The 27,309-nt window shown below is 49.6% G+C and overlaps 1 protein-coding gene and 1 non-coding gene across 15 annotated transcripts in view; both read right to left on the reverse strand.

The window, feature by feature from the left end:
* Positions 1-16,232: 16,232 nt before the first annotated feature.
* TRNAD-AUC (transfer RNA aspartic acid (anticodon AUC)) lies at positions 16,233-16,308 on the reverse strand. The gene has a single exon. It is a non-coding gene; the product is annotated as a tRNA-Asp (tRNA).
* A 6,235-nt stretch (positions 16,309-22,543) lies between these two features.
* Positions 22,544-27,309, reverse strand: part of STS (steroid sulfatase) — a 138,301-nt gene continuing 133,535 nt past the window's right edge. For all 14 annotated transcript variants that reach the window (XM_066250191.1, XM_066250196.1, XM_066250186.1 and 11 more), the window contains one exon: positions 22,544-25,388. In XM_066250191.1, coding sequence (XP_066106288.1) covers positions 25,012-25,388 — 377 coding nt within the window. In that variant the 3' untranslated portion in view covers positions 22,544-25,011. The remainder of the gene's footprint in view (positions 25,389-27,309) is intronic.

Genomic DNA, 27,309 nt, shown 5'->3' on the forward strand with positions numbered 1-27,309 from the left:
GGGAAACAGGGTATTTTCAAGGTCACTGCCGATCACAGATTTTGTAATGAAACAGCAACACAGCTTAGCCTGTGAATAAGTCTTTTTGCATGCGCCACGCTCTCAAAACATCCTGAGCCCGCATGTCAGTCACCTGTGCCTGTGTTCATGCAAGTGCAGACTAGCAGAGTCAAAAAATGCAAATCTCACCCATTGCTTCACTCCAGACTACCCTATTTATTCAGCATCTGTGGCGGAGTGATTACTACACAGAGAGGCTACGTGTTGACAATTTGCCAGAAGGACCGGGTTCCTCTCTGCCTCTGCCACAGGTTTTGATGCGATTAAAGTGACCGGGTCCTTTTTTTCCCCTTGACAGGCGGGTCCCGAATCTCCCCTGACCCCATTTCTGAGAAATCCAAGAACTGGGGGGAGAAGAACATTGTCCAGCAAGCGCACATTGAAGGACAACCTTATAAGAAGTTAAAAAAAAAACCCAGCCAGGCTCATTGGTATGAAGAAGAGCTAAATCATTTCCTTAAAATTGGGTGACTGAGTTTAACGATTTGACACATATTTATTTCAATTCATTTCTTTTTTTTTTTTTTGTATTTTTCTGAAGCTGGAAACGGGGAGAGACAGTCAGACAGACTCCCGCATGCGCCCGACCGGGATCCACCTGGCACGCCCACCAGGGGGCGTTGCTCTGTTGCGACCAGAGCCACTCTAGCGCCTGGGGCAGAGGCCAAGGAGCCATCCCCAGCGCCCGGGCCATCTTTGCTCCAATGGAGCCTCGGCTGCGGGAGGGGAAGAGAGAGACAGAGAGGAAGGAGAGGGGGAGGGGTGGAGAAGCAGATGGGCGCTTCTCCTGTGTGCCCCGGCCGGGAATCGAACCCGGGTCCCCCGCATGCCAGGCCGACGCTCTACCACTGAGCCAACCGGCCAGGGCCAGTCAGCCTTCTCAACCACCAGTTCTACCGGGGAGAGGTCACGACGGTGCGACAATCCTTAAATTATCATAAATATCCATTAAAGGTTCTCATTAATCTTGACATGCATATGATGGAGGGTTTTTTGTTTTTTTTTTGCTGTTGTTGTTAGGAAAATTAATAATGCATAAGAATTGCAGAAAACCAACTGCCTCTGTCTCCCGTCCACGTTGAGGGTCTCCTCTGGATGCAGAGCGCACAGAATCGAGGCAAGACGGAGACTCGATTGGGAATGAACATTCAACGCAGGTTCTCAGCGGTGCCACCCAAGCATGCACGGCACACTGACCGGGGAACTGGAGGACTCCCAGGAATGGGGCAAGTGGAAGAATGACAATGGTCGTGGTGGCAGGTGGCCTGGCTTCTCTGCGGGGTTCTAGACCCGCACACTGTGGGGAGTCGGCCACAGGACGTCCAGGTGTGCACACCCAGGAACGCTGTTCGAGAAGTGACCCCCCCCCCCACAGACACACAGAACGTTAGCTCAGCAAGGACCTGGGTCAGGGAGTCAGGGTGTGTGGGGACAGAGGGACAGGCCACCGAGTCTCTCCTGAGTGGGGAACGGAGCTCCTCGGAGAAAGTATCTCGCAGGAGGTGAGGTATGGGAGTCATTGCCTACTGGGGAAAAGAGATTGTTGAGAGAGCAACAAAATAAAAAGGTTCTGTGTGAGTATCTGTATCTATCTCTATCTATCTATCGATCTATCTATCTATCTCTCATCTTCTATCTATATCTATCTATCTATCATCTTCTATCTATATCTATCTATAATCTTCTATCTATATCTATATATCTATCTACCTACCTATCTCTCATCTATCTATCTATCTATATCTATCTATCTATCTATCTATCATCTTCTATCTATATCTATCTATCTATCTATCTATCTATCTATCTCTCATCTTCTATCTATCTATATCTATGTATCTATGTATCTATGTATCTATCTATCTATCATCGTCTATCTATATCTATATCTATCTATCTATTGGGTTGGGGAATAAGTTCGTAGTGTTTTTATATTTTCTTTTATTTTACAACAATTTGCTGTTTGGCAAAGGGTAAGTATTCATTCGATAAAACTCTTTCTGCTCTACAAAACTATGTTAATTGTATTTTTGAGTTATTTAATTTTTTATTAGTTTTGAGGCTTAGAAATGGAATACCCAGGAGGCAAAAATCAACATTTTTGACACCTGCTCTTCTTTGCTTTTCATCGAGGTCAAAAAGCTGCCGAAGCAGCCCGGGACATTTGCGACGTGTATGGAGAAGGTGTCATAGGCGAGTCTACAGCACGGAAATGGTTTGCAAAGTTCAAAAATGGTGACTTTGACATCGATGACACGTGCCGCAGTGGAAGGCCTTCTGAATTCGATGAAGAACTGGGAAATGCTCGAAAAGAATGCCACGGTCAACAAGGAGCTCTACATTGCCCAGCTACACCGCGTGAATGAGGCTATTCGTGAATGAAAAGACCTGATCGACATGGTCAAACCATACTCCTTCACGACAACGCCAGGCCCCATGTTGCACAAGTCGTCAAAGCCGCACTCCAAGAGCTCGAATGGGAGGTCCTTCAGCATCCGCCGTATTCTCCGGACCTTGCACTGACCGATTACCATCTTTTTCGCTCCCTGTCAAACCATATGAAGGGCGTTACCTTCAATAACAAAGAGGTCCTTAAAAACTGGCTCAACAACTTCTTTGACACCAGACCAGGCGATTTTTGGCGGAACGGCATCAACAAATTGGTCGAGAGGTGGGAAGAGGTTGTAAACAGCAACGGCGAATATATAATTGATTAACTTATTAATATAATTATTGTTTTTTGTTTAAATAAAAGTCTTCGGTAAAAACGCTACAAACTTATTCCCCAACCCAATATCTATCTATCTATCTATCTATCTATCTATCTATCTATCTATGTATCTATCTATCTATCTCTCATCTTCTATCTATCTATATCTATCATCTTCTATCTATATCTATCTACCTACCTACCTATCTCTCATCTTCTATCTATCTATCTATCTATCTATCTATCTATCTATCTATCTATCTATATCTATCCATCTCTCATCTTCTATCTATCTATCTATATCAGGGTTCGGGAAACATTTTGGCTGAGAGAGCCATGAACGCCACATATTTTAAAATGTCATTCCGTGAGAGCCATACAACAACCCGTGTACTTGACGCATTATCCAATAAAAATCTGGTGTTGTCCCAGAGGACAGCTGTGATTGGCTCCAGCCACCCGCAACCATGAACATGAGCAATAGGAAATGAATGGATTGTAATACATGAGAATGTTTTATATTTTTAACATTATTTTTTTTATTAAAGATTTGTCTGTGAGCCAGACACAGCCATCAAAAGAGCCACATCTGGCTCGCGAGCCATAGGTTCCCAACTCCTGATCTATATCTATATCTATCTATCTATCTATCTATCTATCTATCCCTATCATCTATCTATCTATCTATCTATCTATGTCTGTCTGTCTATCTATCATCTTCTATCTATATCTATCTATCTCTATCATCTATCTATCATCTATCTATATGTCTATCTATCTATCATCTATCTATCATCTTCTATCTATATCTATCTATCTATCTGTCTCTATCATCTATCTCTATCTATCATTCTATCTATCTCTATCTATCTATCTCTCATTTATCTATCATATCTATCTATCTCTATCATCTATCTATATGTCTATCTATCTATCATATTCTATCTATATCTATCTATCTATCTATCTATCTATCCCTATCATCTATCTATCTCTATCACCTATCTATCTATCTCTATCATTTATCTAGCATCTATCTATCTCTATCTATCATCTATCTATCTATCTATCTATCTATCTATCATCTATCATGTATCTATCTAACAATAGCAACACTTACTCACATCTAAGATGTGCAAAACGGCCTGACCGGGCGGTGACACAGTGGATAGAGCGTCAGACTGGGATGCAGAGGATCCAGGTTCAAGACCCTGAGGTGCATAACATTGTACATCTTAACCTTTACAACATGGAATAGAAGTATGTTTTTCTACCCATTTTGCAGAAAAGGGGACTGAGGCTCAGAGCAACGTCAGGGATCTTCCCCACCATCCCTGCCCCACTCCTGGGACTGGAGCTCCCAGGCCCTCCTGTATCTGCCCCAAGTCACACACATCGGTGCCCAGTTACTGAGAGGCTGCCCAGGTATTGCGTGGTCCACTGGGTCTTGGGAAGAGGTGTTGGGATCATGGAGGGGACAGAAGACGGGGTGAAGTACTTATGTCTCAGTACGCAAGGACACGGCCGGCAGACTCCCAGATGCCCTGGTCATTCACACCCAGGGACTGGCACTCTCCCTGGTGTGTGGGCTGACTCGTCACTTGGCTCTAACAAAAAAGAACATAACAGAGGCGGTGAGACATCCCCTCCCTCCTTCGCTGATGGAAGATCATGGCTTCATCCTACTCTTGGTCTCTCCTGTGCTCTGAGCTCACACATTCTGAGGCTGCATGTTGCAGACAGGACCCACCTGTGGGGACAGAAACTGAGAGAGGCAGCTGTGCAAGGTCTGGGAAGGAAATGAACTTCCCAACGGCCCCACCAGCGTAGAGACCTCTCCTGCCTCAGTCAAACCTTCGGATGACACCACAACCCTGCTGACGCACGGCTTGTAGCTTTCCAGGTGACAGGAACGAAAAGGCCCACTTAAGCTGAGCCTGATTCCTCACCCACTGCGGCCGAGAGATAATAAATGTGTGTCACCGTCACACCATAAGTTTGTGGCATCTGGTGGTGCAGCAATGCTCAACGCATACAGTGAGGGCATGTGGTATTTCTGTGTCTATGTAAGTGACATTGAGGAACATATACTGATCACGCTTGGCATGACTGGATGCCTCCACACTGCCGACGACCTGGAAGTCATACTGCCTCAGACCTCACCAGCGTCTGATAAAGTTTCATCACGTTATTGTAGACGATACTCAACTCCCTGGGCAAACGCCCGTAAGGCCCAGCGCTCGACCCCGCACACGAACGCCGAGGCGATCAGGTCCATTTGCTGAGCTCAGGTCATTTGCCGTTGGTGGCGGGAGACGGAATAATCGGACCCCACAGCACAATGTTGCACGGAGTAAGGCACTGGATCGGAGCACAGTAATGGACGCAACATTTGGATAGTAGCTTCAAGGAAACAAACTAAGTGCCGAGTCCCTTTATGGAGATCGAGTTTGTGTTTTGAAAACTGATTGAGCCATGGGGGGGGGGGCGTATCTCAGTTGGTTAGAGCATCACTTCGACATGCTGAGGTTGTGAGTTCAATCCCAGGTCAGGGCACACACGAGAATCAAACAATGATGTCATGAATGAGTAGAACAACAAATTCTTTCTTTCTTTCTTTCTTTCTTTCTTTCTTTCTTTCTTTCTTTCTTTCTTTCTCTCTCTCTCTCTCTCTCTCTCTCTTTCTTTCTTTCTTTCTTTTGTATTTTTCTGAAGCTGGAAACGGGGAGGCAGTCAGACAGACTCCCGCATGCGCCCGACCGGGATCCACCCGGCACACCCACCAGGGGCGATGCTCTGCCCCATCTGGAGCGTCATTCTGCTTCAATCAGAGCCACTCTAGCGCCTGAGGCAGAGGCCACAGAGCCATCCTCAGCACCCGGGCCATCTTTGCTCCAATGGAGCCTTGGCTGCAGGAGGGGAAGAGAGAGACAGAGAGGAAGGAGAGAGGGAGGGGTGGAGAAGCAGATGGGCACTTCTCCTGTGTGCCCTGGCCGGGAATCGAACCCAGGACCCCTGCACACCAGGCCGACGCTCTACCACTGAGCCAACCGGCCAAGACCATCTTTCTTTTCTTTTCTTTTCTTTTCTTTTCTTTTCTCTTTCTTTCTCTCTCTCTCTCTTTCTTTCTCTCCTTCCTTCCTTCCTTCCTTCCTTCCTTCCTTCCTTCCTTCCTTCCTTCCCCTTCCTTCTTTCCTTCCACTCCCTTCCTTCCTTCCTGCCTTCCTATTCCTCCCTTCCTTCCTTTTCCTCTCTCTCTCCCCCTTCCTCTCCCTGTCAAAGTCAATAAATAACAATTTTAAAAAATGACTGACCTTCTGTAGAAAGCAGAACAGCCCCTGAAGATGTCCACACCCTCTTCCCTTGAACTTGGAAACACATCAAGTCGCACGACCATTGTGTCCGCAGACGTGACCAAGGTTCCTGACGCTGAGGTCCGGCGGGAACCCTGAACTCTCCAGGGCGGGTCCAGTCCGATCAGATGACCCGTACGGAGCAGGGAACCTTTTCCAGCCGGCCTAGGAGAGTGGGGGCAGAGGCAGGAGAAGGAAGCAGAGCTGTCCGAACCATGAGGAGGACTCTGGGCGCTGTTGTCGGTTTGGAAAGAGAGGAGGCAGTGGCCAGCAAGGACTGCAGGGGCCACAGGAGCTCAGAAGGACTCCTGGCTGAGGGCCACCCAGGGCGTGGGAAACCCAGTCCTAAAACCGAAAGGAGCCGAAAGCTGCCCACGACGTGAGTGAGTCCGGAAGGGGGATGTGTCTCAGAGCCGTCCGCACCTTGTCTGCATGCAGTTGATGAAGCCCAGCGCAGAGAGCCCATTCCACGCCCCCAGCCCTCACCCCGACCCACGGGACTGGAAGGCGCTTGATGCGGGACGCCTTCAGTTGCTCACTTTGCAACAATTCTTTCCCACGGCGGCCGATAAGACAAACACGCACTTCAACGGGGGAAAGGGAGAAAAGTCACTCCAGAGAGCAGGATCTGTTAGGAGCTGAGACACACGGCCACGACCAGTGAAAACAAACAAAAACAGCCAGTTTATCCACTGCGGTTAGAACATAAAACAATACGCTGAGATAGACGGGAAGATGAGGCCAGGGAGCGGGAGTGGAGGAAGATGGTCCCAGGCTGTGTCTGAGGAATGGAGTGTGTAAGACGCTGTCAGGCGGGCAGTTGATCTGAAAGGGTCCGGATAAGGGATGACAGGACCCCTAAACTGAAAGAGCAGCCCTGGGCATCAACAGGAGTGCACAGGCTCAAGAGACATTTCCAAAGTGGACCCAACAGGGCTCGATAGAAATCAGATGAAGGCTCGGGAAGGGAGGCAAAGGTGACTTCAATATTTGGAGGCCAGATCAATCAGGGGCCGGCAATGCGATTAAGCGAGTGTTCGCGCGAGGCTCTCTGTGTGCTTTCCCCACCTCGGGGACAAGGGGGAGGTTAATGAATTCTGCTCCGGATGTGCTGAGTGTCAAGAGTCCACCGAGGAAGTTATAACACCGACTGCCTGCCTCTCCCAGTCCAGGCCACAGCTGGAGCGAGGGGTTCGTTGGGTGTCATTTCTAAGAGGGAGCAGTCTCAGACAGGGACAGGGTAGAGGACAAGAGGGGGGACAGTCATACACTTCACACAGTGTCACCCCCCCCAATAAGTCCTGTCTCCACCTGGCACCACACACAGGGGTGACTCTGCTATTGACTATATAGTTCCCATGGCTGGACTCTCTACATCCAATCTGCGGTCCTCAGTTCCTTCACCTTTCCAAAACCAGTACCCAACGCACAGTGTAATTCAGGGGTCCCCAAACTTTTTACACAGGGGGCCAGTTCACTGTCCCTCAGACCGTTGGAGGGCCGGACTGTAAAAAAAAAACCTATGAACAAATCCCCATGCACACTGCACATATCTTATTTTAAAGTAAAAAACAAACAAAACAGGAACAAATACAATATTTAAAATAAAGAACAAGTAAATTTAAATCAACAAACTGACCAGTATTTCAATGGGAACTATGCTCCTCTCACTGAGCACCAATGAAAGAGGTGCCCCTTCCGGAAGTGCGGCGGGGGCTGGATAAATGGCCTCAGGGGGCCGCATGTGGCCCGCAGGGCCGTAGTTTGGGGACCCCTGGTGTAATTGATACATAAAGTTTGAATTCCACCAAGGGAGAGGTGAGCAAGCTCCAGGGGGAATCCTGACAGTTAACAGGGAGCCAGCAGGGGGCAGGACAAGGGAGGAGTAGAAGGAAGGGAAGGGAAGGGAAGGGAAGGGAAGGGAAGGGAAGGGAAGGGAAGGGAAGGGAAGGGAAGGGAAGGGAAGGGAAAAGAAAAGAGATGTTTCCTCAAAGGATAGAGACCGATGGGACTTGGGACAGCTGATGTCACAGAGCCATGCTGGGAGGTCTTCAAAAGTAAGAGTTGGCCCGCAGTGGCAGATATCGTGGGGAACTCCATGAGAACGCACGTGGAGAGAGTGTACTCAAGTTCGCAACAAAAAAAAAGCCCACTGGGCGCCTTGGGGAGAGGTCCAGGCAGACAACAGAAGGCGGAGCCAGGGAGGCAGCAAGCAAACTCCAGGACGCCGGACCTCTGTGTGAGGACTCAGCAAAGGTTTACAATGCAACAAAGATGGGGTGGCATGTGGGCGTGCCAGGGAGGCAGGGCTGGAGGAACCCTGGCCAGCGGCGACGGTGAGGAGGAAGACAGAGGGATGGCGGCGAGGGAACCGGAGAGCTCCAGGGAGCCTGTGGAAGGAGTCCCCCGAGGCAGGAATGAAGTTGAGCGCTGCGAGGCTACAGAAGGTGCAGCCTGGAAATGCTTGTTAAGTGTGTCAGCCAATAGAACTCCCTGTGCCCAGAGCAGGGAGAGTGCAGAGAGCGGGGAGGGGCAGAGACGTGACACCAGGGGCCCATCGTGAGCACAGCTGCTGTCCAGAGCGGGGCGCACAGTGCAGTAAGGACGCAAAGTCTATCAGAGGGCAGACGAGGGTGCTTGATGTTTGTGGGTGGCCAAAGACTGTTGCAAAGTGAGCGTGCATACCGTCTAGATCAGGGGTCCCCAAACTATGGCCTGCAGGCCACATCTGGCTCCCTGAGGCCATTTATCCGGCCCGTGTCACACTTCCGGAAGGGGCACCTCTTTCATTGGTGGTCAGTGAGAGGAGCATAGTTCCCATTGAAATACTGGTCAGTTTGTTGATTTAAATTGACTTGTTCTTTATTTTAAATATTGTATTTGTTCCCGTTTTTGTTTTTTTTACTTAAAAATAAGATATGTGCAGTGTGCATGGGGATTTGTTCATAGTTTTTTTTTTTTTACAGTCCGGCCCTCCAACGGTCTGTGGGACAGAGAACTGGCCCCCTGTGTAAAAAGTTTGGGGACCCCTGGTCTAGATATTACGAACACTCTGATTGTGTGTGTGTGTCTGTGTGCGTGAGTGTGTGCATCCCTTCACATTATAACCTTCCAGGCACAAACTCCTCAGCACCTCAACAGTGCTGAGTTCCACTTCCGCCGGTCGGTCGTACCAGCTCAGTCAAAACCACCCACTGAGCGTTCAGGGAAGAGCTTTCCTGCCTCGTCATGTGACCCTGCTCCCTACACTGTCGGAGTTCGCCTGGCCTAGGTAGAGCTTCCTCGTTCTTTGTCCTGTAGGGTTACCCTCTTCCCAGCAAGATCCAGCAGGGGTCATCCGGTGTGGTCTTCGTGTAACGTCAGCCTCATGGCCGTCCGGGGGACAGCTGGGGCTCTTAGACGGAAGAGAGACCGATTCACGTGCAGAAGACACGCCATGTCACATTCTCGTTTCCTTCAGCTTAACACGCAAGCTAGCCTGTGCTCCTGCATCTCCCTGACTGGGGGCGTCATAGAGTCTACGTGTGTGTCGTCTAACCCACTGTGGAATGTGTCCACTGCCATTGTGACATTGAATAACTCACTTACGCGGGGGTTTTTGCAAGGGGACTGTCCTACCTCAGTCTCTATTTCCACATGTAGAAAACAGGAATAAATTAGCTCGTTTCTTTCTTTCTTTTTCTTTCTTTCTTTTTTTGGAGAAATAATGGAGTCAAGAAAGAAATAACAAAGTACAGAATGTTTTTTGAATATTGCCTGATAAGCAATAAATATTGGCTAATTTTGATTTAAAATAAAGGGTTTTTTAAAATTTTTTATTTATTTATTCATTCATTTTAGAAAGGAGAGAGAGAGAGAGAGAGAGAGAGAGAGAGAGAGAAGGGGGGGAGGAGCAGGAAGCATCAACTCCCATATGTGCCTTGACCAGGCAAGCCCAGAGTTTTGAACCAGCGACCTCAGCATCCAGGTCGACGCTTTATCCACTGTGCCACCACAGGTCAGGCCCAGAATGTTTTTTGAATATTGCTTGATAAGCAATAAATATTGGCTAATTTTGATTTAAAATAAAGGTTTTTTTTGTTGTTATTGTTTTAATTTTTTTTAAATTAAAAAAATTTTATTTATTCATTTTAGAAAGGGGGGGGGAGAGAGAGAGAGAGAGAAAGATGGGGGGAGGAGCAGGAAGCATCAACTCCCATATGTGCCTTGACCAGGCAAGCCCAGGGTTTCGAACCGGCGACCTCAGCATTTCCAGGTCGACGCTTTATCCACTGCGCCACCACAGGTCAGGCCAAATAAAGGTTGTTTTTTTTTTTGGTAAGTGTCAGGTGTCCTCTTCACAGAACTCGGCTGGGAGAGACGGTGCATGTGTCATTGTGAGAGTTCACGGAAACCTCATGGACCACAAGAAGGAAATGAAGAATAGCCCACCGCTAGAAAGACGTCCTTTCTTCTCTGCCTTCTTTCCTTTTCAGCTCTTCTTCTTCTCTTCTCTCTCTTCCTGTCGCTCTATTCTGTTCCCTCTACCTGCCACCGTCCTGTACGGACCTGGATCCTCTCTCATACCTGCAGCCACCTGGGGGTCCCACTGTCGCCCTGGGATCAGACTCCTCATGATGTGTCGGCCGGAGCTCCTCCAGACACATGCCTAATTTTTCAGGTTCCCGAGTTCAGGCTCTCGGCTGGTCTGAGGTTCCTGAATTCACACTCTTAGCTGGTGTGAGGTTCCCAAGTTCACAGCCTTGGCTGGTCCAGCCTCTTGCCCTCATTCCCACCTGCACAGATCACATGCATTCCTCATATGCCCAGAGATGCATCTACTGTGTGTTCCCACTCCCAGCTGCTTGTGTGTGTAGCTGGGGGCCCTGAGGGCAGGTAAGAGGGGGGGTTACCTACTTCAGAAGAGGGCATGGCCCGCGACTGGGGACTCTGGTCAGGGTCCTTGTGGCAGAGAGCTCTAGGTAGAGTCACTGCCTGGAAATGCACGTAGGGCATGCCGTCCCACATGGGATTGATGGCACCCACTCTCCCCGCGTTGGTCATCATTTATTTGACTGTGGAGACTGTCACATGGTGCCCGGAGTCAGACAGGAGAAAGGAGGCAGGGCTGTCGCTCCTCAGAGACCTATGCTTTGGCCGCGATGTCATAACTCAAGACAGCGACCCCTTCGCTGCACCTGCGTGGCTTCTCGTTTACAACCCGAATGCAATGTAAACTTGCCGTGCGTGCGTGCGTGCGACAGGACACCAGCCTCTCGCCAGGATGCTTGGCACACAGGGAGGCGGGAGGGGGTCGGGGAGCGCCCAGGGCCAGCTGAGCACTTCTGTACAAGTGTCACCCACCCCGTCCATCATCCCAGGAGGGACAGGGGCCTCTCGTCCCCAGTGATGCTTTTGTTCCCTGAGGGGAGACTCCAGGCACAGTCTTCCCTTGTGTCTCCTCTGAGCCCCTGCAGTGTGCCTCCCTGAAACCTGAGGTCTCGCTTCTGTCTCGTACAGAATATCGTTTGGAGGGGGTGGTCTATATTCCACCTCTCCCTCAGAGAGACCTGAGCGTCACTCATCATCCCAGCGGCACGGGGGCTGACCCGCCTTAATCACACAGCCTTATGCTGCCATGTCCGCCGTCCCCTGACCCGCACAGCCTGGGGCATCGCCACCGAGCTGCAGCCTAGCTGCTGGGGCATCGCCACCAAGCTGCAGCCTAGCTGCTGGGGTTCAAGTTCTGAGAAAAATGTGCTGGCCCCTTTCTTAAAAACCTCTCAGTGCTGGGGTCTTCATGCACAGCCCTCGTCTTCCTCAGGAGCACACGCGAAAGCACACTTGAGCACACAGGGACACTCACACACGCAGACACACACACGCAGACACACACACGCAGACACACACACGCAGACACACCAGCACACAGACACAGCCCCATGAACGGACCCACAGTTGCCAGCCTGCAAACTAGCCTCTCTCCCTCCTCTCCTTTTATTTTTTTTTATTCTTTTTAAAAATTTTTTAAATTCATTATAGAGAAGAGAGAGAGAGAGAGAGAGAAGGGGGGAGGAGCAGGAAGCATCAACTCCCATATGTGCCTTGACCAGGCAAGCCCAGGGTTTTGAACCAGCAACCTCAGTATTTCCAGGTTGATCCTTTATCCACTGCGCCACCACAGGTCAGGCACCCCTCCTCTCCTTGTGCCTCTCCCACCGCCTCCCTCGAGTTTTTCCTCCGTGTCACCCACCCACTGAAAACTGCCTTCTCCATGCGAAATGCTCACTGGTCCATCGACAAAAATGATCCCTCCCTCGTGGTCGCAGGATGAGCGTACAATGCTGTACAGCCAGCAAGACTGATGTCACACTGAAATATTATAAGTCGCTAGGGAGGGGAGTAGAGGCCGCCGCCGGCATCTCAATATCTCTTTGACCTCCTTTCATAATTACAGAGTTGCCATCTGAGCAGGCAGCCACCCTACTAAAGACTACATTTCCCAGACTCCTCTGCTGCATGGTCGGGGACATGTGACAGCAAGCCAGCCAATGAGAACCTGAGATTGTTTAACTCCCCACACAAGGTTGTAGAGCAGGGGTCTGGAACCTATGGCTCTCGAGCCAGATGTGGCTCTTTGGATGGCTGCATCTGGCTTGCAGACAAATCTTTAATAAAAAATAATAATAACGTTAAAAATAGAAAACATTCTCATGTATTACAATCCATTCATTTCCTACCACTCATGTTCATGGTTGTGGGTGGCTGGAGCCAATCACAGCTGTCCTCCGGGGCAACACCACATTTTTATTGGATGATGCGTCACGTCCACGGGTCATTGTATGGCTTTCACGGAATTATTTTTAAAAATATGTGGCGTTCATGGCTCTCTCAGCCAAAAAGGTTCCCGACCCCTGTTGTACAGGGTGGGGGCATCTTCCCCCACTCCCCTCTTTTTCTGTTTCCCAGGAACTGGAATATCACGCGTTCATGACCTGTCTTGAAAATCAGCAACACCCGAAGGATGAACAAAGGACACTATGAAAAGTTGGGACCCCTGACAGAGTGTTACTGAATGGTCAACCCCCCAAGGTGCCTGTGCTGGGCAGTGGGGGACACAGCAGTGACCTCAGCCCATGAAGCTCCCGCTTGTGCAGAACTTACCATCCAGCGGGGGGCTGGAGGGATGGCAAGGCAGCCATCCTGTGGTCACAAGTGCCGTGAAGAAGAAGGACCCCATGTGGGAGGAGAAACTGCTGAGTCAGAACGGGGCTTGCTGATCACGGACGTGTGAGCAGAGGTCATTACAGACTGGCCCAGTGACCTGGTTCCACACTTGAAAGGGGCTGTGGGCAACCCCAGGCAGCCCCAACTTACAGGGAGCATTTGCACATGCTGGGGAGAGCCGCTGGGCTTGGTTTGAGGGCCCCACCCCGATACGTAGATATCAGAAAGTGGGCAGATACGTCTCCGTTAGAAGACTCAGGTGTCTATGCCGCTAGGGCCCTTCCTGGCTGCCTTACCCCTCACCGTGTAGCCTTCAAACTCTATTTTACAGCCTCTGACATGTCCTGGGAGTTAATCTCCTTTAATATAACTTAAAACATATGACTGCAGCCAAGAATCCGTCGTGCCACTGACGTTGATTTCTCAAGTACAAGGTTTTATGAAATCCGCTATTCCCGTGGGCCGGGTGGTGACGCCAGTCTCTGAAAACATTCTCTGCTGAATGATGGCCAAACCGTTGCTCAGAGAGCTTACCGTGGTGTGCTGTGCTCTATCCCACGCGGCACTGATGCGCTTGTTCACGCACATCCAAATGGCGTGGATGCACTCAACGGCCAGTTGCCCAGGTCATCCAGGGTGACTATTTCTGGTACCCTCAGTAAAATGAGGATGCAGATAGAAATGTCTGTCGAGGATGTACAGACACTCTGACAACCTGCAGATTATACATAAGAGGCTGGGTTGCACAGTATATGCAAAATCTGTATGCTAGTACCCCATACTAGACAGTGTCTTTTCTTCTCCCTCATTCTGGACATCTGGTCAACCACCATGCCCCCGTCTACATCCTACTCTAAAGAATTCACAAATCTGCCCACGTTTCCCATTTCCCACGGCCACGCCACATCATCTCCTGCCTACACTCTGCAAGTAGTCCTCTAAGTAATGAGCCCCGGCTCCCCTCCCCCACCGACACGGCTCTGTTCTTCTCTGCGCCGAACGACAGAAAGACTTTCAAATGTCATTAACCTTCTTCCCTGCTTAAAATCCTCTGACAGTTTCCCTACGTCACTTTTTTTTTTCTCTTTAAATTATAGCCGAGGTACAATATTATATCAGTTCCAAGTGAAACGTATAACCCCGTGATTAGACACTTATAGAACCGAAGAAGTGATCGCCCGGATAAATCTGGTCCTTCTCTGACACCATCCCTAGTTATTATCTACAATATTGTTGACCGTATGTGCTGTGCTGTGCTTGACTTCCTCGGGACTGCTCTGTAATTACCAATCTGTACTTCTCAATCCCTTCAGTTTTTCACCCATTTCTCCCACCCCCCCTCCCATCTGCCAACCGTCAAAATGTTCTGTTTCTGTGAGTCTGTTTCATTTCTGCTTATTCATTTAATTTGTTTTTGAGATGCCACAGAGAAGTGAGACCATCTGGTATCTGTCTTTCTCAGTGTGACTTCTTCATGCAGCGGAAAACCCTCTACGTCCATCCACCTAACGTCCTCAGAATTCAGGCCAAGTCCTTCTACGAGACTTTCCCAACCGTGCTCCTTGCCTGACTCTAGCTCAGCTTCCCTACCTTCTTTCAACCCCAGGCATGAACCTGACATGCTCTGTAATGGCTCATTTCATGTCTCCACCTGACTGCACACCAGGTGACCCACAGACCAACGAGCCTTGGGACACACGTGTATTTTCATGCCATTGCGTTAGGAGGGGCTTCTTACAAAGCATTATTGTGAAAATTGCTGACTGATACATGTCCATTTTCAAGCTAAAGCCTGGGACAGAGTCGATGCACATCTCTGAGGGTCCAAAGCTATGTTCCTCTGCTTCCTGGGCTTACACAGAGCAAGGCACTAGCATCGGGGAGTTCAAGGCCCAGGACTGCCAACAAATTGCCTCAAGACCAAGGGACTGCCTGACCTGTGGTGGCACAGTGGATAAAGCATCGACCTGGAATGCTGAGGTCGCCGGTTCAAAACCCTGGGCTTGCCTGGTCAAGGCACATATGGGAGTTGATGCTTCCTGCTCCTCCCCCCCCTTTCTCTCTCTCTCTCTCTCTCTCCTCTAAAATGAATAAATAAAAAAAAAAACCAAGGGACTGAGAAAAGAAAATGACAATAAACCCGTGACAATCGAGGTCCGTTCCGAATCAGACCCATTGAGAGCCACTCACTCCAAAGGATGTAAACGACATTAAGTAACCACATCCTAGGGGCCAAAGAAATGTTACTTTCTTCAGTCACCCAGATGATGAAGTCTGTGCGTGCCCGCTCTACGTAAACCTGCGTCCCTCGGTCACACGTGTCTTGCTGTTCAGCGAGTGAGTGAAAGCCAGTCACACCATTTGGGAGCCAGGGTTCCTTAGTCCAGAGGGATTCTAGGTTGCACTTGGGAAGTCGTAGCAGTTCTTCAACACATTGAGCATTGGGGAAAACCATTTCAGGCCTTTAATCCCCAAATGCAAAAAAAACAAACAAAACAACCCAGACGGTAAGAGAATAACTTACTCAATCACCTGGATGAAATGGGTAGAACACACACACATAATTCTTTTGCACTGATTTTTTTTTATTTTTTTTTATGAAGCTGGAAACGGGGAGAGGCAGTCAGACAGACTCCCGCATGTACCTGACCGGGATCCACCCAGCACGCCCACCAGGGGGCGACGCTCAGCCCACCAGGGGGCGATGCTCTGGCCATCCTGGCGTCGCCATGTTGCGACCAGAGCCACTCTAGCGCCTGAGGCCTGAGGCAGAGGCCAAGGAGCCATCCCCAGCACGCGGGCCATCTTTGCTCCAATGGAGCCTTGGCTGCGGGAGGGGAAGAGAGAGACAGAGAGGAAGGCGCAGCAGAGGGGTGGAGAAGCAAATGGGCGCTTCTCCTGTGTGCCCTGGCTGGGAATCGAACCTGGGTCCTCCGCACGATAGGCCGACGCTCTACCGCTGAGCCAACCGGCCAGGGCCTGCACTGTTTTCAGGATTTAATTTTACGACTAAAGTTTCATTGTCATCAACGGACCCCACAGCTGTGGTCTCTGGGGTACCTGAAAGCTGATTGTATGTAATGCATCATTGGGAGTGATTTTAGTGAGGCCAAGGTCCTATTCCTATTATTATCGATGAAGTTGAGTTAAGCTATTTTAAGTCTGCATTATCTAAAAATAAAAATAAAAAATCACTTTTTCCTTCATGGTTGCAGTAGGTTTATCCCTAGAGCTACTTACGTTTGCATTTTTTATTTATTAGTGCTAAAAATCTAACTTTCCAAATACACTGATATATTGTTTGGGACCTGAACCTGGATAAGAATTGGAATCTGCTACCGCAGGAAATTTGATGGGATGATTTATGTCAACGTAGCCTGAAAAAAAAACAAAACCAAAAAACCTCCCCCCAAAAAGAAAAAATGAGAAATTGTCCTTTGAAGAAAGAAGTAATCACAGTTGTCCATGACAAAAACCAGTCATTCAGTTGAATTTCTTAGATCAATGAGGAATCAAATAAATGAGGTGTTTATAAATGGAGATCTTGATGATTGTTAAGGAATAATTACTCGGAAGAGAGTGGTTACTACGTAGAGCAGGGGTCGGGAACCTATGGCTTGCGAGCCAGATGTGGCTCTTTTGATGGCTGCCTCTGGCTCGCAGACAAATCTTTAATTAAAAAAATAATAACATTAAAAATGTAAAACATTCTCACGTATTACAATCCATTCATTTCCTACCGCTCATGTTCATGGTTGCGGGTGGCTGGAGCCAATCACAGCTGTCCTCCGGGACGACACCAGATTTTTTTTTTTTTTGTATTTTTTCGGAAGTTGGAAATGGGGAGGCAGTCAGACAGACTCCTGCATGCGCCTGACCGGGATCCACCCGGCATGCCCACCAGGGGGTGATGCTCTGCCCATCTGGGGCGTTGCTCTGTTGCAACCAGAGCCATTCTAGCGCCTGAGGCGGAGGCCATGGAGCCATCCTCAGCACCTGGTCCAACTTTGCTCCAATGGAGCCTTGGCTGCAGGAAGAGACAGAGAATGGAAGGAGAGGGGGAGGGGTGGAGAAGCAGATGGGCGCTTCTCCTGTGTGCCCTGGCCAGGAATCGAACCCAGGACTTCCGCACGCCGGTCTGACGCTCTACCACTGAGCCAGCTGCCAGGGCCTTGGGCTATTCTTCTCTTGAAGGCCATCACAGAGCTGGAGAATAATGGACTGAACTAGCAAATCAGAACACCACCAAGCACAGTGTTCTTTCTGAGGTTCAAGTGCTCCTGGTTGCTCAGAACCTTTAGTCCCTTGCAGAATCCTACCTGTGACAAGTTTCCCTTGTACCTGTGTAACTGAATTGATGGAGAAGAGAAATGGCAGACGACCTTCCTGGGCCATCTTCAGTGACGTTGACGTCATTTCCTTGCGCGTGCATTGAGAAAACCGCTAATTTTATGAAGTAGACTGTCACCTTGACCACTGACCCCTCCCTCTGTCTGCACATCCCGTTCACGTGTGACATTTGCCCTTTCTCCCTCTAAGGGTCAAGGTGTAGCCATCGACCTCTCTTGCACGTGGATTTAGCTAGGGAAACTGTCCGGGCCCAAGAGAAAGCAGCCAACAGACGGCAGCAGAAACCTACCAAGGATCTGAACACTGGTCTAGACACTATCGGAGTTGCAGCCTTGGGGGCCAGCCTGGAGGAGGAGGAAGCCACATGGAGCGAGGCCCCAGGAGCTCCCCCTTCACAGACAAGGTGTGGCTGTCCATCCTCTGGTGACCGGTGCCCGAGGGAGTCCAGGGAAACCCCCTGAGCTGACATAGACAGGCAGAGCCACCTCACAGAGCCCAGGGAAGTGTCCACCCACCAAAGCAGGAGATAAAGAAATGTGGAGGATGTCAACCCACTGCACATGCTTTCTATCTTTATTAAGTTCATCCTCTTCACTGCAGTGTGTCCGTAAAGTCATGGTGCACTTCTGACCGGTCACAGGAAAGAAACAAAAGACGAGAGAAATGTGAGATCTGCACCAAACAAAAGGAGAACCCTCCCAGTTTCTGGAGGATGATGTGGCAGCATGTGCGCATGCGCAGATGATGACGTAACACCGTGTATACAGCAGAGCAGCCCACGGCCATGCCAGTCGAGATGTGGACGGTACAGAGGAAAGTTCAGTGTGTTCTGTGGCTCGCTCAATTCGAATCCATGACCAAAGAGCAACGTGAATATCGGCGCGTTTATAACGAAGCGCCACCACATAGGAATAACATGACTCGGTGGGATAAGCAGTTGAAGGAAACCGGCAGTTTGGTGGAGAAACCCCGTTCTGGTAGGTTATCCATCAGTCAGTGACGAGTCTGTAGAGGCTATACGAGATAGCTCCCTAAGGAGCCCTAAAAAATCTGTGCGTGAGCCCACATGGAACTGCACTGAATAGGTATGAAACTGGGAGAGTTTTCCTTTGATTTGGTGTAGATTTCACATTTCTATCGTCTTCTGTTGCTTTCCTGTGACCGGTCAAAAGTGCACCGTGACTTTACAAACACACTGTATTTCCCTCAATGAAAACACATCCGCTTCCAAAAATATTATAGCCATTTGTGGAACATATCTTGAAGCATTAAAATAGTTATTTTCTGCTGACAGGTGCCTATGCAAAAATTCTAAATATTGCGGTGACCATTGTGTTTGAAGACTGGCCCGGTGGTGGACATTTCTGGGGCCTGGGGTTGAGGTCGTGAAGGGTTCAAAGGTGAGCACAGAGGTACCTCACTCTATCATCTTGAGTAAAATTCAACATGTAGTCTTTCTACTTCTGTTTGAAATTTTCTACAACGTAGGGCTTTTGTTTTTGTTGTTAAATAGATACATGGTTAGCAGGTCCATTGCATTCTTTCTATTTTGTGTTCCCATTTGGGAGCAGCAGAGAAGGGAAGGGGTTCTAAGACTTAAATTTTTGACCTGGCTGGTTTGCACAGTGGTAGAGCATTGGCCTGGTGTGTGGATGTCCTGGATTTGATTCCTGGTCAGGGCACACAGGAGAAGTGACCATCTGCTTTTTCACCACTCCCCCTTCTCATTCTCTCTCTCTCTCTCTCTCTCTCTCTCTCTTTTCCCCTCCTGCAGCCATGGTTCAATTGGTTTGAGTGCATCAGCCCCAGGTGCTGAGGATAGCTCCCTGGAGCCTCTGCCTCAGGCACTAAAAATAGCACCAGATGGGCAGAGAACCGGCCCCAGACTGGGGCCTGCCAGGTGGATCCCATTCAGGGAGCATGTGGGAGTCTATCTCTCTATCTCCCCTCCTCTCACTTAAAGAAGAAAACAATGAAAATAAAAATTAAATTTTAACCTGTGCCTCTCTCAAGAAACCCCAGTACATGATCCTAAGCTTTGCTTCCAAGTGGTGGAGGCTTTGACAGGCACATTAAAAGCCTCTCCCTTTCACCCTAATCCCGACGCAACCCCAAGCAAATGATGAGCAAGCGATCTCTCCTAATATCCCGTCCAGTGAAGAGACCCAATCAAAATGCGGCACAGGGTCTGTGATGGACGCTCTCGTCCCAGCCTCCCGCTGGATGAAGATGTCTTCCTCGTAACACGTCGGAGGTGTTGGCAGCGAACGTGGACCACGGAGGATTCAGAGTGCTGAAGCCCCCCGGTGCTGGAAACAACTCCGCATTTCTCTGCCAAGGTTCAACAGAATCTGGGGCGAGGTGATTAACTCTCTCCCCTGACAAAGCGCGTGTGACGGTTCAGGAAAATATTCACCAGCCGGGAAGGAGGTGGTGGTTTGGGGAACCGTTCCTGTCCCCATCGCTTCTTGCAACCCGCAATTAAAACAGTCGGAAGGATGCATTAAAATGTGTCGCCGTGCGTTGCTGCCGGGGACATTCTCTAACTGGGCAATCCTCCCTCGTGAGGACGATTAACACGTGTTCTGTAACATAATCACATTGAATCGCAATGAGGCCTTGAAATTCAGCCGTCATGGTCTCCAGTTCTCAGACACCAGAATTACTTATGCTATACAAATCCAATTATTTTACGTTGGAACAAAATCCTCAAAATGAGCCGTTTAGGGCACTGTGAATTTGCTGGGTCCGATCATTTTCCTTCACTTGTATGTAGACGTCTGTGGTCACACCGGAGAACATGGAAGGCTCGCCTCCTAGGAGGTCTCTTAGCAAAGAGGACCGGTCCAATCCCACGTTAGGACCGAATGTCTCAGAACAGACAGGCAGTGCTAAGCCCCTGTGGCCATCACAGAGCCCACAGTAGCATGGCCGCCTGGGCTGCTATAGGAAAACTGTCTGCGATTGCCACGCATTTCTAGACAGGGCAGCGTGCCATCCAGCTATTGGGGACGCTGCTCAGGGATGCTGCTGGTGCTGTCACCAGATCAGCCTAGAGCCCTGTCATCTCTTAGAAGCAACTTTGCATATTTCTAGGAAATGTATACAGAGCTGAGACGCACAGAGAGCATCTCTTGCCGAAAAATATGTTTTTGTTTTTTTTCTTAAGTTAGAAGCAAGGAGGCAGAAAGACAGACTCCCGCATGCGCCTGACCGGGATCCACCCGGCACGCCCACCAGGGGGCGATGCTCTGCCCATCTGGGCCGTTGCTCTGTTGCAACCAGTGCCACTCTAGTGCCTGAGGCGGAGGCCATGGAGCCATCCTCCGTACCCGGGCAAACTTTGCTCCAATGGAGCTTTGGCTGTGGGAGGGGAAGAGAGAGACAGAGAGGAAGGAGAAGGGAAAGGGTGGAGAAGCAGATGGGTGCTTCTCCTGTGTGCCCTGGCCGGGAATTGAACCCGGGACTCCTGCACGCCAGGCCGATGCTCTACCACTAAGCCAACCAGCCAGGGCTGTACATTAGGGTTTAATATATTATATTTTCCCAGTACAAGTTGCCCTCTTCAGTACTGTCACGGAAAATAACAGCAAAAGAATGTTTTAACCACTAGAATTCACTAAATGTTATTGGGGTGAAAGAAGAAACGGCAAACTTTATTCATGTGATAAAAGATCCAAAGATAGTTTTCTGTGGTTCAAAGTCCCAATAACGAGATGTAAACAAGCACTGATCTTCCCACTGTATACTCTTTCTACTTTATGCTGTCAAAAATGTTTACACACCATTAATTAAGCAGGATTACATGTGTTACATATTCAAAACTGCATTAAAGTATAGGGTTTGTTGTTGCTGTTACAGCAAAGGGAATTAACCGAACTTCAACAATGGTTATGACATTTCCCTGTGACCTATGATGTGAAGTTATCGTGACCTTCCTAATACACACACACACACACACACACACACACAGTGGAATATTACATGGTCATGATCAAGGATGGACTCTTACTGTCTGCGACAGCAAGGATGAACCTAGAGGGTATTATGCTCAGTGCAATTAGTCAGACAGAAAGACGTACTGTATGGTTTCACTTATATGTGGAATGTAAAAGAAATAGATAACAATAAACATAAATAACTTAGGTAATAAATAAACAAGACAGAAACACAGCCATAGATGTAAAGAAGAAGCTGATGGTTTCCAAAGTAGAAAGGGGTGATGAGGATAAGGAACACTTTTTTTTTTATAACAAGGCACTTTTGGCGAGCCCTACAAAAAACCAGCGGCAGGGTAATTTTGCCCTACCCAGCCCTTTAATCATGGAGGTCAGGGTTTCCATTATTTCTTACCCATCTCTGCACTTCTTAATTTTTTTTAAGTGATAAGAAAGGAGATAGTGAGACAGACTCCCGCATGCGTCCCAACTGGGATTCACCAGGCAACCTGTCTGGGGCCGATGCTTGAATCAACTGAGCTATTTTTAGCACCTGGGGCTAATGCTCAGATCAACTGAGTTATTCTCAGTGCTGGGGCCACGCTTGAACCAGTTGAGCCCCTGGCTGTGGGAGGGGAAGAGAGAGAGAAGGAGGAGAGGATGTCTGGGAGGAGAAGCAGATGGTCACTTCTCGTGTGTGCCTTGACCAGGAGTTGAACCTAGGACGTCCATACACCAGGTGGACATTCTACCAGTGACCCACCTAGCCAGAGCCCATCTCTGCACTTCTAATCCCACCCTGTGAGCCTTAGAGACTCCGTAACTATTCCTGAACCAGTACTGGTCTTCTCCGTCACACAGTGTAGCAAACACGAGACTGCGGACTGTTTGTTTGAGAAACCAGAACACGAGAGCATGGAGTTCCTTCTTGCCAAGGGGACTTTATTTTACCTTCACATTACCGTGACAGCCAGCGGTTAAGGAACCTTGACCAGACAAACTCAAAAGGCACACAACATGCTTAAGACGCCAAAGCAATGCAGTCCGTGTTTCCGGTTTCTTCTCTTCAGTGTCCGTGTCCCTCAGGACAATGCCAGATCTGTTCCGTGGACCCTTAACCATGTCGAGGTGCAGGGTGCGACTTCACGTTTCCCGCAGGGCGTCTGAGCTTGCGCAATAACGCCTGTCTGTCGCTGTTGAAATGTTTGGAGTATAAAGGTTAAATTAAAAAAAAAGGGTGGGGGGAAGTTTAAAGCCTTCAAAACCATTAACATTTGGCTATATTACTCAAGAATCAATACCAATGCAGTCTTTGAAGGAGAGTGGTTAAAGCTAGATCTTAAGCAAGAAATAAAACACAAACACAAAAACAAAAAACAAGAACAAAGAAAACCACAGATGCAAAAAGAACAGTATGGTGAGGACCAGAGGGAAAAGGGGTGTGGGAGGTAGGAGAGGGGAGGGGAGGATAAACAGTGAGGAGAGGACACCTGACTTGGGGTGCTGATCACACTGTACATTATACAGATGATATATTAGACCAGCGGTTCTCAACCTGTGGGTCACGACCCCGGCGGGGTCGCCTAAGGCCATCGGAAAATACATAATGCATATCAGGTATTTATATTCCAAATCATAACTGTAGCAAAATTACAGTTATGAAGTAGCCACCAAAATTATTTTTTGGTTTGGGGTCACCGCAATATGAGGAACTTAATTTTTTTTTAAGTGAGAAGAAAGGAGATAGTGAGACAGACTCCCGCATGCATCCCAACTGGGATCTACCAGGCAACCTGTCTGGGGCTGATGCTTGAATCAACTGAGCTATTTTTAGCACCTGGGGCTAATGCTCAGACCCACTGAGTTATCCTCATTGCCCGGGCCACGCTTGAACCAGTCGGGGTCACGGCATTAGAAAGGTTGAGAACCACTGTATTAGACCCTACATGATTTTATCACTTTCACCCCAATAAAGTTCGTAAAAATATATATTAAAAAAAAAAAGAAAGAAAGAAAGTGAGGTCCCGCCTGAGCAAAATAATTCCATTTTCGCGACGTATTTTCCGAGGAAAAGTTTCAGGAGGTTAAATGGTCATTGCAAATAATCCCGGCCCTTGAGTGCTCTGAAACACAGTGGCAGTCCAAGTTACTTCGAGGCGAATACTTTCCGACAGCTCCTTTACTTGGAAAGGTAGATGTATCCTTCATTTTCTCCTAACGACATACAGGTGAAACAAGTCATCCCATAACCTATATACAGGCTTCAAGTTATTTAATCAACACACATTCTCACGTCGTCAAGTGTCTGAAATCCCATTGGCGTCTGGGTTATCTCAAACTCGGAGCGAACGTGATCGTCTTAAAATATAAAGTTCACAGCAGCGGCTTTCAATGGTCGTCGTATGACAGTATCAGCAATCATCCTAACACGTTGTTAACTGGCCAGCGCCCCGTGCGATGAGATGACTTTCAAAGACAGCGCGACAGATTTTCAGCAATGTCCGGAATGAAAAAATGCGGCACATGACAAGTAAGAATCTATCTGCGAGGGTCCACTGATTTTAGTTACTACATAAGAAAAATAAAAGGTTAGATAGTGATTGAATAACCAGCGTCACCACCAAGTTCCATGCTTTAAATATCTTCACCTTCTCGAGGAAAGAGAACTGATCGTACACAAACACACCCGTCCTTTCAAACATGGTGTGTGTTCTCAATAATACTGATAATAATTGCCTTCCAGTCCCCACATGGACACTTAGCATCTACGAGTGGTGAGGAGGTGGGTTCCGTGTGCATCCTCAAATTGTGGAGGTTCGGTGTGCCAAATGCTTGTTCAAATTGCGTTCTGTATGCCACGGGAGGCGCGGCTGGGTCACCCTGCTGCGGTGTTGTGTTGGCCCGTGGGGTCCAGGACAGCTGAGCTGCTGCCCACATGCACCTGCTGCGGGGTGGACAGAGGACCCCCACCCTGTTTGCACTGGAGGTGGACACCCCCCCTTCACACGCCTCACGCATTCACGCGGGTGCGTGTACTTCCATCACAGAAGGCAAACGTCTAACGTGTCTTTCTACATGCTGGTCACCTTGACTGACTGTTTTCCCACGGGGTCATGGTGGGGCTCCTGGCGGGGCTCTCTGGGGGACAGGGCAGAGACTGGATCCCAGTCCGAGGTGCTGGCCGCACTTGGCTTTGCCCAGGGACGCTCCTCCTGTGTCTCTGTCACACAAAGGAGCTGGAGCGGCCGCCAGCACGTCCCTGGTGTCCCCAGACACACAGCAGCTAAGCGCTCCCTCCTCCGTCCGGCTTCTGTGGGGGACACTGGCAAGACAGCCGGAAGGAGGAGGAGCAGCACCCACCAGGATGTCCCTGGTGTCCCCAGACACACAGCAGCTAAGCGCTCCCTCCTCCGTCTGGCTTCTGTGGGGGACACTGGCAGGACAGCCGGGAGGAGGAGGAGCAGCACATCTGCATCCAGGGCTTCCAGAGAATGTTCCCCAGGGACAGCTGGTTGGGGACGTCCTGCACGGTCTGCCTGTGCTGTGCCACGGCCTGCTGCACGGCCTCCAGGACTTCCCAGAACCGCGGCTCGGTGCTCGGCGTCAGCGGGGTCGTCTCCCCGGGGTCTCTGGAAAGGTCGAAGAGCAGGGGCGGGTCGTGGCGGGTGACGAAGTGGCTGTGGCAGAAACACACGTGCGTGGGGAAGCAGCCGTTGGCGCCCTCGGGGCTGAAGTTGGGCGTGAAGAAAAAGGCTTTCCAGACGGCCGTGCCTGCGGTCGACAAGGACAGAAGTGGGGGGGGGGGAGGGTCATGGGTTGAGCGTCGCCACCCAGCAGGCCACGCCCAGAAATCACGCTGGCCCCAGTTTGGAGGAGGACGGAGAAAGAACACCCCCCCGACCTCTCGGTCACGGAGGGGGTCTGTGTGTTTCTCTCGCGGAAGCTTCAGAAAGCGGAAGCGTCTGAAGAGAAACAGCGGAACATGCATTCCTGCTCAGAGAATGCAGACGGAGCTGAGGATGCAGCCAGGGCACACTTATTATGTGTTATTTGTTTGAGAGAGAGAGAGAGAGAGAGAGAGAGAGAGAGGAAGAGAGAGAAGCATCAACTCACAGTTGCGGCACTTTAGTGAAGTTCATTGATTGCTTTCTCATATGAGACTTGACCAGGGGGCTCCAGCTGAGCCAGTGACCCCTGGCTCAAGCCAGCGACCCTGGGCTCAAGCCGGTAACCCCCATGCTCAAGCTGGCAAGTCTGCGCTCAAGCCAGTGACCTCGGGGTTTTGAACCTGGGACCTCAGCATCCCACGCTGACACTCTATCCACTGCACCACCACCTGGTCGGGCTATGGTGCAAAGTAAGAACATGATAACCAAGATATTCCTTTCTGATTTTGGATCACTGATTCATTCATTCATATTCTCTCTTTTCCTCTCTCTCTCTCTCTCTCTCTCTCTCTCTCTCTCTCTCTCTCTCTCCTCCTCCTCACTTTCCCCCACCCAGTCTCTAATTTATTACCTAATGCTGTACTGGGGAGAGGATAAAGAGCCTATTTGGGCCAGCACCGAACTCAAACCAGACTGTCCCTTTAGCCCCATAAGCGTGCCCCCCTTGGAAATATCGAGCGGGCACACCATAAATACACAGTGACCAGCAGCCTAGTGGCCCCCAGCTGTGCCTCTCCTGTACTCCAACGTCCACAGCTTAAACTGACAGGCTGGGTTTCCGCTAGAAACAGGTCGGCTCGCCATTATGGGCGTGCAACTTCAGATACACACACACGCACACAGATACACGCACACGCATGCCCGGACATCAAGAGCAGTCTTACGCACACGGAACCTCACTTAACGTTTTATTTGCTCCGCCCTGAGACAGCCCGGACACAGGCAACCCGCCCACGTCTGTGCGTCAGGGACTGAGGACAGGGAAGGACCACCAAGGGGGAACGGCCATGACCTTTGTGACCGGACTTGCGGAAGTCCGTGCACTTACTAAAAAGTATTGAAAAGTGGAGTTGGACGGTAGTATGTCCACAGAGGTGTTAAACATCCCAAATTAGGGCAATTCACCGACCCCAGAGTGGGATGGGTAAACCGTTTTGAAAATGTAAGTTCTGGGCCCTGGCTGGTTGGCTCAGCGGTAGAGCGTCGGCCTGGCATGCGGGGGACCCCGGTTCGATTCCCGGCCAGGGCACACAGGAGAAGCACCCATTTGCTTCTCCACCCCCACCCCCTCCTTCCTCTCTGTCTCTCTCTTCCCCTCCCACAGCCAAGGCTCCATTGGAGCAAAGATGGCCCGGGCGCTGGGGATGGCTCCTTGGCCTCTGCCCCAGGCGCTAGAGTGGCTCTGGTCATGGCATAGCAACGCCCCGGAGTGGCAGAGCATTGCCCCAGGTGGGCAGAGCATCGCCCCCAGGTGGGCATGCCGGGTGGATCCCGGTTGGGTGCATGCAGGAGTCTGTCTGACTGTCTCTCCCTGTTTCCAGCTTCAGAAAAGTACAAAAAAGGAAAAAATAAAATAAAAAAAAAAGAAAAGAAAATGTAAGTTCTGTATTCCGTAAAATCCCCAAATACGAACACGTTAGAAAAAGGATGTTTCCAACGATGATGAAATGATTGATGAATTCCCTGCTGAGCCAGTGACCCCTTGCTCAAGCCAGCGACCTTGGGCTCCAAGCCAGCGACCCTGG

This window comes from Saccopteryx bilineata, chromosome X (genome assembly GCF_036850765.1).
Source record: "Saccopteryx bilineata isolate mSacBil1 chromosome X, mSacBil1_pri_phased_curated, whole genome shotgun sequence".
Classification (NCBI taxonomy): Eukaryota; Metazoa; Chordata; class Mammalia; order Chiroptera; family Emballonuridae; genus Saccopteryx; species Saccopteryx bilineata.